This window comes from Polistes fuscatus, unplaced genomic scaffold, assembly GCF_010416935.1.
Source record: "Polistes fuscatus isolate 324 unplaced genomic scaffold, CU_Pfus_HIC Scaffold4, whole genome shotgun sequence".
In the NCBI taxonomy this organism is placed as follows: domain Eukaryota; kingdom Metazoa; phylum Arthropoda; class Insecta; order Hymenoptera; family Vespidae; genus Polistes; species Polistes fuscatus.
Window position 1 is genome coordinate 13,317,454 of NW_025113118.1, and position 9,827 is coordinate 13,327,280.

At 30.7% G+C, this 9,827-nt stretch overlaps 2 protein-coding genes and 1 long non-coding RNA gene across 4 annotated transcripts; 2 read left to right on the forward strand and 1 right to left on the reverse strand.

The window, feature by feature from the left end:
- Positions 1-404: 404 nt before the first annotated feature.
- On the forward strand, positions 405-6,584 carry LOC122521411 (RNA-binding protein Rsf1-like). Of its 2 annotated transcripts, none has more exons than XM_043642124.1 (3): positions 405-585; positions 1,191-1,781; positions 2,637-3,697. In XM_043642124.1, exons 2-3 carry the CDS (start codon positions 1,198-1,200, stop codon positions 2,662-2,664), a joined length of 612 nt encoding a protein of 203 aa, XP_043498059.1. In that variant the 5' UTR covers positions 405-585; positions 1,191-1,197; the 3' UTR covers positions 2,665-3,697. The 2 variants fall into 2 exon arrangements, with proteins under 2 accessions (XP_043498059.1, XP_043498058.1); XM_043642123.1 differs by lacking the exon at positions 2,637-3,697 and adding an exon at positions 6,420-6,584 and having other exon boundaries at positions 406-585.
- On the reverse strand, positions 6,083-9,493 carry LOC122521410 (centromere/kinetochore protein zw10 homolog). The gene is made up of 10 exons (XM_043642121.1): positions 9,164-9,493; positions 8,872-9,074; positions 7,976-8,783; positions 7,757-7,905; positions 7,588-7,688; positions 7,342-7,517; positions 7,044-7,250; positions 6,823-6,960; positions 6,591-6,724; positions 6,083-6,343 (listed from the first exon to the last, which is right to left on the reverse strand). Exons 1-10 carry the CDS (start codon positions 9,198-9,200, stop codon positions 6,128-6,130), a joined length of 2,169 nt encoding a protein of 722 aa, XP_043498056.1. The 5' UTR covers positions 9,201-9,493; the 3' UTR covers positions 6,083-6,127.
- On the forward strand, positions 6,632-7,299 carry LOC122521412. The gene is made up of 2 exons (XR_006304751.1): positions 6,632-6,752; positions 6,850-7,299. It is a non-coding gene; the product is annotated as an uncharacterized LOC122521412 (long non-coding RNA).
- Positions 9,494-9,827: the final 334 nt, after the last annotated feature.

Genomic DNA, 9,827 nt, shown 5'->3' on the forward strand with positions numbered 1-9,827 from the left:
AAATATTGTCTAACCATGTTGGTTAAAATAAATTATGAGACTAATGAATATATAAGAACTTGAAATAAAGCGGCGGGGGGGGGGTAAAAGCGGTCGTGATTGGAGAATCCGCTTTCTGTGATCGCTACGAGATGGCGTCGCGATCGCTGGTGAAAGTGCCATATATGTATATAAATGGCAGACGCGGCAATTTTTTAAATAACTATAATAAAAATGTAATAAAATGTAATGATTTTTGAAGAAAAGAGAAAGGAATGTATTAATAACGTAAATAATAATTGAATTTAATTAGGAAGAAGAAAATATAATTGATAAATGAGACGCAATAGAAAGATAGTATCGTTTAGAAAATTTGAAGCAATTGGAAAGGATTCGTAAAAATGGGCGTCTGGGTTGGAGACGTAGAGGCGTCGGATATAGTTTCTGTGCGATGTGGACCCCTACTGATTCGCTTCTATTGATTCCGTTGTGTGCATCATTCTGCCGCCGTAGCTATTTATTTCTTCCTACGGTTATTTATCAAATAATCAAATCGTTCTTTAATATTGTGCTTCGTCAAGATAATTACAAAAGAAAGTGAAAGGGGTAAGTACTTTATTGATACAGCGGGAAAATAAACTTGAAAATAATTGGCGCGTAAAGTCATCTATTCCGACTCCATGTATGTAGATATTTGTTTTATTTTCTACTCCTATTTTAACCTTTCGCGTTAGATTATATATTTGAAAATCCGTAATAAATCAGACACGATAACATATTAAGACAAGTTAGAACGAAATTTATTGACGTAGATAAGTTTTTTTCTAAGTCTTTGTTTTTCTTCGGCGGTTCTCGATAGACGCGTTTCATATAATTATGATTCTTCGTGGATCCAAATTGCTACAACTTGCATAAAGCATAACACGTTGTATAGTTAATGTCATGCTTGTAAGATTGATTGCTTCTTCACATAGATAAATATTTCTTAGTATTATCGGCATGTTTGAAGGTAATTAGATAGTATATACTTTAGTTCTAATTTGTCCTTAAGGATAAATTTTAATTTCTCACTAAGAATTTTAATTGATAATACATGAAGTTTACAATGAAGTTAAAAGAACATTAGAATTGTATTGAATTGTATTGAAAATGAGCAAACGAAATTTCTCAAGTCTTGACATTTCTTCCATGCTACAAACTAACTTTTTTAGATTTAAAATGACTCCGGAGGGCTATACTCGTGTCTACGTTGGTGGACTCAATGAGAGCATCAAAAAAGAAGACCTACAAATGGAATTTGAGAAATTCGGCAAGCTTAACAAGGTTTGGGTGGCCTTCAATCCTCCAGGCTTTGCCTTCATCGAGTTTCTCAATATGAATGAAGCAGAATTGGCATGCAATAGTATGAATGGCACAGAAATAATGGGTGTCAAGTTAAAAGTGGAAATTTCACGTGGTAGAGGTCGTGGTGGAGGTAGGGGTGGAGTAGGATTCAGAGGTAGTCGTGGTACTTCTGGTAGGGATTTCGGTTCTCGGGGTGGTGCTAGTATGGGTTATAGAGGAGGCAATACGTATGCAGATTATGGGGGCAGCTATTATGCAGGCAGGGGTGGTGGAAGTAGAGGTAGAGGACGCTACGGAGAAGATTATATGTCCAATCGTACCAGTGGGTATGTTACTCGAGACGGATATATGCAAGATGCCTATGGTACTACTAGCGGAGACACCGGAATGGAATACTACACTGGCAAGGATACCGGCACATCGAGGTACCGAAGCCGCTCTCCGGCTGGCCGTGGCAGGTACTAATGATACCCAGTCTTCGTAAAATGATTTTAAGTTGTATCATTATCATCTGCACGAGTTAAATAATGTTTCATTTCGGTATTAGGAAGGTAAAATATATATGTATTTAAATTTTTTTTATATACATATATATATTTATATATAGTGAATTTACATTTATAGCAAATCTTTCCATAAGACTATTACAAATTACCTTTATTACGTATAATGGTAAATTGTTTACGTAATGTCACATCTGCATATCTTCCAGGTACAATCGACTAATGCTTCTTTAGATTTTTTAATACTTCGTATTCAGTTTTAAAGTTTTAGTATAGGCAAATAAATACGGTAAATAGATTATATGTAAATCGAGAAATTGTAATTATTGACAAAAACATTCATAATAGGAGTTACAAAAGATTTGTTTTTATTGATTTTATTTTGCTTTTTTATATTTACGATGTGACAACTATTTTCTATCTTAAAGAAATTATTTTACTCGGATTCGTGCAAAATTTTAATGCAAATCATTGATTACTACCAAAGTCAACATTTTTAAATCTTTTTTTATCATAATTTTTAATTTCGCCCAAACTCATTGCCAAATATTAATAAATTCTTTCTTAAATTTCAATGGCATGAGTGTACATGATTAAAAGCATAATTGCATGATGAAGAGTCTTTGATCGCTAATTCAGAAAAATTAAATTATTGCATGCATATGTACATATATAAATATATATATATATATATACATGTACATATATTTATACATAATCGAGAGACTACAGACTCTCAATCGGTGGGAGTCATACGCCACAGATGGCGAAAATAATGTGACATCCTGTTTTGCACTTCCATGTTCACAGTCATCGTCATCTACGTGAATGCACATAAAAGAACTACGCTGCGTTGCCAATCTGAACTGCGGGCCAATCACCCACCCGCCTCGACGACTACATTTCTATCCAATCTACGCAGCGACGTGTATATACACAAGAACGACCATTGCAGTTTATGCTGCAATAAATATTTGCATTATATGATCTGATGTGACAGATTGTGGTCGTTGCCACTTTTCTTAATTAACAGTTCATAAGATTCTGTAAAAGTTCTATGCTCGATATCAAATGGGGAGAAAGATAAGACTCTATTTGTTGACATTTAGAGCTTTAACTCGTAAGAGTTATAACATTAATTGTGAAAACCAATTTATTTCTTGGGTAAAACACCCTATTTCCTTATATTTTATAAGATACATTTTTTACATAAATCATGGGTCTTAGATTAAATTCGTTTAATAGTTACATCCATGGTACTTATGCAAGTTTAAAAACGTATTTGCATTTTTTCTACTTGCCTGAAGGTAGCGAAGAATGGAGATAAATTAAGCTTGATATAGTAATCATGAAGTTTGTATAATTAGATACCGCGTCTCTGCGTGAATACAGTCTTTCCAAACTCTCGTTTTCCAGTGTATTGACGATACTTCTGAGTACAATCTTCGTATATCTAGTTAAAACCTTGCTTATGATCGTGCGTGTAGAAACGTTTTCATATAGGTCCAAAAGAGAGGAAACAAAAAGAAAAAGAAAGAACTATGCGCAATACAACCAAATGCAAACTGCTGCTCGTATATGGCCTATCGTGCTAACGCACTAACAAACAGTCCAGGCCCCAACAAATTTTGATACACAAATAGAGTGTGTGCAATCAAAAGTACGAGATCGTGAGACGTTCTTGCAGGCTATACTTTACGCTTCTTTCTAGCAATATATGTGCATAAACAGTCCTGCATTTGGAAGCATCTATGAGCGTCTCCTTCTAGATTTTTTTAGACTTTGAAAGATAAAATGATAAAATTATGGTAATGTTTTACCTCGACTGTACATGACTTGGAATTGGAAACGTATTAAATGATTTGCGCTCACTACTGCCCGCCACCCTGCCTGCCTGTCTGCCTGCCTGCCTGATTACTCTCTCAGTGTCTATATCCAATGAAAATCTTCTCTCGTTGTTTTCCCTTTAGTTCCTTTCTAAGGAAAATTTTAAAAGGAACTGAATTTTCACTAAATTCAGATATCGCAAGTGCCTTTGACTTATAAATATGAGTATAAAGCTATCTCCAAGTTTGGTCAATTACATGACCCTCGTTTTTCTCTCTTTCTCTCTCTCTCTCTATTTCTTTCTCTCTCTTTCTCTTTTTCTATCTCTTTCTATATATATAATATATATATATATTTCTGACTACAAATTACAAAATAATCTACTTTACAATTCGATGCTGTCGGTATAGTAATTTTATAATTAAATGAAATTCAAAATTACGGAGATCTTATATATCTAATACATATATAAAAGTTTTGATTTACATTATAATTTTCTTTAAGCAGAACATAAATGTGTATTTTTTGTTTTCATCCATAGCAAGCATTACATACAAATGCTTAATATTTATATTATTTTTCTTAACTTTTTGTTTCAATTATTTTAAATATAAAATAAGTAAAATAAAAATCAGTAAGTATTTTAGATGAAAAAATATTTATATCTTGGTTTTGTAACAGCATAATTTTATTGGTTTTGAACTAATTGATACATTATTTACATCTTATTGCTCTTTATTCAAATTTCATTTTGTTTATAATTAAATTGTAGGAGGCAGCTTGCGTATTGGTAGTTATATGTGTGTAGATTTCTTTATAAATATGTAAAAAAATTGAGATTGCACGCACACGTATAAACACAGGTATTTATAGATTTAATTAAAACAATAATTTGGTATTTGAAGTACAACTCGTAAAAGTATATTCTTCATGAAGATTGAAAATCATCGATGGTGATATTATTTAATTTTTAACTTTCTGTATATTTTTTTCACTGAAGAACATTTTGTACGATAAATACGATTCTTGGAAATTCTTGTTACGCAATTTAATCTTCTTTTTTTATATATATATCATTATACATTTTTACTCTTTTTGATTATAATATTATTATGCAAGAAAACATTATTAATTTTTATTGGTAATTTTATTGATCAGTTCATTTTTATTATTACATATAAAAAGAGATGCTTTCACAAAATATTATTTATTTTACAAAGATTTATTGCAACACGAAAGACATACAAAAATATTTTGGATGCCAAGAGTTTTTACTCACATACGCGAAATTGATTATATAAAAATAGATTGCATGAAAGCTTGTCAAATAATATAAAATTTAAAAAATATATGTATATAATTAGTGATGGGATTTAAAATATTTAGAGTCGTTTCAAATTCGTATAGTATACGTGATATAAAAGATAGGAATAAAATTTTCCTACTAAAGAAGTAATAGAAACGTAACGATGTAAGATTCTACTAGTGCAACGAAAATGACTAATTAATTTTAGATTAATTAGAAATTTTTCGTCATACATATGAAGATTCGAAGTACTTCAAAGTTTTTTAAATCCTATCTCTATATATTAGGGGGACCAGGAAATAAACCATTATTTTGTAGTGTAACATTCAACATTAAAAAGAAAAAGAAATTATTACTCAAAATCACAAAATATAATTTCCATCATTTTTGACCATTTCTTTCCATCTATTTTGTACACTCTCAATGCCTATTTTGCAAAAAACTTTGTGGTTTTGAGATAAAATATTAAATAAGATGACTTTCAACATCGTTCACATTTCGGAATTTTTTGTTTCTCAAGGAGTGCTCTACGGATCGAAAAAGATGATAAAATCGAACGGAGCAAGATTTGGTGAATACAGCGAGTGTGGTATAACTTCCCAGTTTAGCTATTGGATTTTTTCGTGGGTCATTTTGTTGAGGGCGTGGGTCGTCTTGAAGCAGTATTACTTTTTCTCGGTTGATTAAATACAGACGTTTTTCTTTCAATTCCAGGTCGAATCTCCCCAATTATTGACAATAAATTTCTGACTTTTAGAACTTCTCCATATAAATTTAATTAATGGCTTCCTTAGCCTTGCTTGCATTTAGTCCTTCATCAAAAAAAGCAACATGCAATGACGCAAGTGTTCATGAAAAAAAAACTTAACAAACAAAAAGTTCGATGACAAAAAATATCTTGCAAAGATTTTTCTTCCACCGTGTATGGATACATACTATCTCAAATTAGACCATCTAAAAATAATGGCGAAATTCTTGGTCCCTGGTTAATATATATAACTATGGAGGGGGGGGGGAGAAACATACATATCAAATGATAAAAGAAAATCTTTCAGATGAAGGAAAGTAACAGAAGAGAAATGGTCTGTTAAGCGAGGTGAAATGCATAGAATACGAATAAATGTTCTCTTTCCACTGGTTATTAATGACATATTAATACAGTATTGTATTACTTGATAGAAGCTAAGAGAACTGATCTTCTTTCTGTATTTTGAAATAATGCTCTAATAAGTTGTTTTACTTGAATAGCTGTAAATTCTTTTGCAAGAGGACCTTTCCCACTTGCCCATCTAATTTCAATTTCTTTTAATGATGCACCAAGAACTTTAATAAGTTCTAAAAATTTTCTCCACTTTCGTACATATTGTGATATCTCGTCAGATTCCTAAAAGTAAAAAGTATTCTTGTCAAATTTATACGTAATTAGCCAGGTACATGTTCTTACAGTTTCACTTTTACAGGAACAAATTGATGGAACAACTCTATCTATATCATCAACTCTTTGATCGCAGAATCGCACATGACTTCTTAACAGTGTTGTGGTATAATAAACAAGTTAATAAAAGTAGAACAAAAACTATTATCTCTATTATTTTTGAATCCTAACATTGAAATACGATCATTGAACTTACTGGAAATATCATTGGTGCTCGTGTTGTTACCATATTGAACATTATCACCAAGTCAGAGGCTACATCGGCAGGTATGTCTTCAACGGATGTAACTCTTATTATTAAATCTTCGACCATGGAATTAGTGATGCATCCTGCCAAGAATATAAACAAAGATAAGAGGTAGGTGTGACTATTGAATTTATAATAAATATATTAGAAAATAAAATGAGATAGAGATTATAAGACTTACCTACAGCTCTACAATAAACATTGATAGGTAAGACATCCAACCAGACAGTCTTCAACAATTCCAATTGTCTGATACATTGTCTTAATGCACGTTCGGTTGATGAAGGTAATTCTGAGACTTGACCCAGCACCGCTAAACCTAATTATATTTACAATTTTGGCTGATGCAAATTAAACTTACAAATAATACTACCATTTATATAAAGTTAAATTGTTACCGACCTGACTCTTTAAGTATATCTATAATAATATCTCTCTGATATCTCATGTGCTCTAGAAAACATTCGGAACCCACATTGCGCAGTATCAGTGTTTGGTCGGCAAACGTTAAGTTAAGTTGTTGCAATGATTCTGGTAGCTTGTCTCTGTATTCGTGTGCCAATGTGAGTAGATGGTGTGCGAGGTACATACAGTTGTTGTGGAATAAAGCTAAGAACAGTTGTAATATCCAGTGGCCAATAGATATATCTAGGACTTATTTGTCGTTTATTAGATTCCTTTTCATTTGACCGTTTCTTACCGACTTGTTGTGGTATTGTTTCCAAAAATTTTCTGTGATGTTCAGGTATTAATCCTGCATACATTTCAAATATATTTCTACACGTATAGAATAGCCTGACTGCGGAAGCATCTGAACTCTCGCAAGCTTCGTCCAAAATACTTCTTGCAAGATCTAGTATTTCTTTTGCACTTTTGCTAAAAAAAAAATACTTTTCATAATAATCTCTCTTTTCATAACATTATGATAATTTGTTACATTAAATACCTTATTTGACAAGTTGATAGTTGAAAAGAAGATTCATTTAAATATCTGTGAATTGGTACATCTTCGTTCTCTAATATATTGTTTGGAAATTTTAACGGAGTCTACAAATGAATAACTACAATTTTAGTATATTTGAATTGTTTAATCGTTTATTAAACACAAAATTTACCTCGGATATGTGTTTAATCGAATCATGAAGATCTTTCCTGATAATATTTTTTGCTTTTACCATTAAATCTTGACATATTTTATCGATAAAAATGGAGTCAATATTATCGGTGTATTCTTTTAGGAATAATTGTGTTTCCGTAATGAAACCTATGAAAAAAGAATTAGAATTATTTAAATAATTATATTAATATAATATAACAATAAATTTTGTGTTTACCAATTTCTACTAAATAACTTTGGAACTCATTAGTCTCTTCGATTACTGGTTCGAAATTTTTTAATTCTGTAGTAGAAGTAGGTATAGTTTTAGCTATACAATTCGTTATAAGACTTTCTGCTAATTGTTCTAAAATATGTGGCTGCATTTTCATAAGTAAAGTTTCATTATTGTCTATTACGATGTTAAAATATTCATGAAGATATCTAAATAATAATTTTAAATTATGCAACACACTTTTATAAGTTGGTGTTTTTTTTCTATCGATGTATTTGATCGTGAATATGTTTTCTTTGGAAACGAACACTGAGCATTCCTCATTGATAATAGGTTGAATTATACGATTCATAACTATATCTAAAAATTTGTCTAAATGATCGGAAAGTTTGTTGACATAATGCAAACCACGAATTAGATCTTCTATGTTTTCTAGTTTATCTTTAATATGAAGAGTTACAACTGCTTCATCTTTGTTATCTTCTATATCGGTCCAACAAATTCGTTCATCCCAAAGTAAAGAGGCATGAGACAAAAATGAATCGTGTAAATTTTTATATTCCTCTTTGATGACATTATATATTTCAAGAGCTTGTAAATTACTTTCCGGATTCTCCAATAATACTTGCATTGCGCATAAGCTTTTGGCAGTGTCAACGTATCGCTGTTCTTCTTGATACTGCTTTATCGATTTGATGTATTCGTTAAGCAATAACAATTGCTTGGATAATTGAAAACAAAGGTTTGATTCTTTTAATGCTAGTGAGAGATTTTGTAATTCCTTTGTGGAACCAGATAATTCTATTTTAATCTAAAATAAATATTACGGATAAATTCCAAAGGATCATTTTTTCAATTTATATATTTAATTATGATTTATTATGTATCTGCAAATCTACCTGATCATCTATTCTCTTTTGTAAATCGTTCATTTCCTGTGTAAGTATTTCAGCTGTCGAAACTAAACGTTGATTTTTTGTTAATTTCGAGGAAAATTCAATATAATTAACATCCATGAAATCTTTCACATCGTATTTTAGTTTGACTATTTCCTCCTGTATTTGAGCTATTTTATCTTGAAGATTGAGTTTTTCCACTTTCCCTATTTATATACAATAGAAATAAAAACATTATAAAAAGAATAATTAATCAATCAAACTTGATATTACTCTTATACATTTTGAATATTACCTGCTGTAATTAACACATCGGCTAAAAATGATGTCATGTTGAGAAACTATAAATATATTTAATATACAGAAATCTTTATGTTAAAATACAAAAAAGCTAATATTTCATTTAAATTTTGTACAAATTTTTAACATCGGTTTGGTAAAAATGCATTCAGTGTATTAGGTTGTTAGACAGAACATTTGTACATGCGCAATAGTATCAAGTTTCGATTGGTTAAATTTTAAAGCGGTAAATTTGAAAATGTTACATGTAATTTCAAGTTCACCATCATTATTTTGCGATATTTATAAGTTTTATATTTCCTTGGAACACACATTTTATGAAGTTCAATCTTTATATATATTATAAAGTAAGCAGATCAATGAGATAAATAAGGGAAAGATATTTAAACATATTAATTAAAACTATCGAAATTTGCCCTCTAAAAACGTATCGAAACGTATCGAAATGTATCGAAACGAATAGAAAAATTTCAAAAAAACAGATGTAATATTACAAAAAGTTAAATAATGATTAAGCAACGCCTATATTGTATGACTAATTGTACGATTCACTTTTATTTGACTTAATAAACGACGATAAGCCGATAATGCTATCAGTATGGTTAACCGTATCTTTTGGTATCTATTTCATTCCGCTACGATTAATTGGAAATGCTTTG

What these genes read in the sequence shown, in the direction of transcription:
- LOC122521411 (XM_043642123.1), top strand. Translation starts at nt 1,198, where the DNA reads ATGACTCCGGAGGGCTATACTCGTGTCTACGTTGGTGGACTCAATGAG. An exon ending in TCTCCGGCTGGCCGTGGCAG is followed by an intron (nt 1,782 to 6,419) that starts GTACTAATGATA and finishes TCACTTTTACAG; the next exon opens with GAACAAATTGATGGAACAAC.
- LOC122521410 (XM_043642121.1), bottom strand. Translation starts at nt 9,200, where the DNA reads ATGACATCATTTTTAGCCGATGTGTTAATTACAGCAG. An exon ending in TGTTTATTGTAGAGCTGTAG is followed by an intron (nt 6,725 to 6,822) that starts GTAAGTCTTATA and finishes TATTCTTGGCAG; the next exon opens with GATGCATCACTAATTCCATG. An exon ending in GAGCACCAATGATATTTCCA is followed by an intron (nt 6,344 to 6,590) that starts GTAAGTTCAATG and finishes TTTTACTTTTAG; the next exon opens with GAATCTGACGAGATATCACA.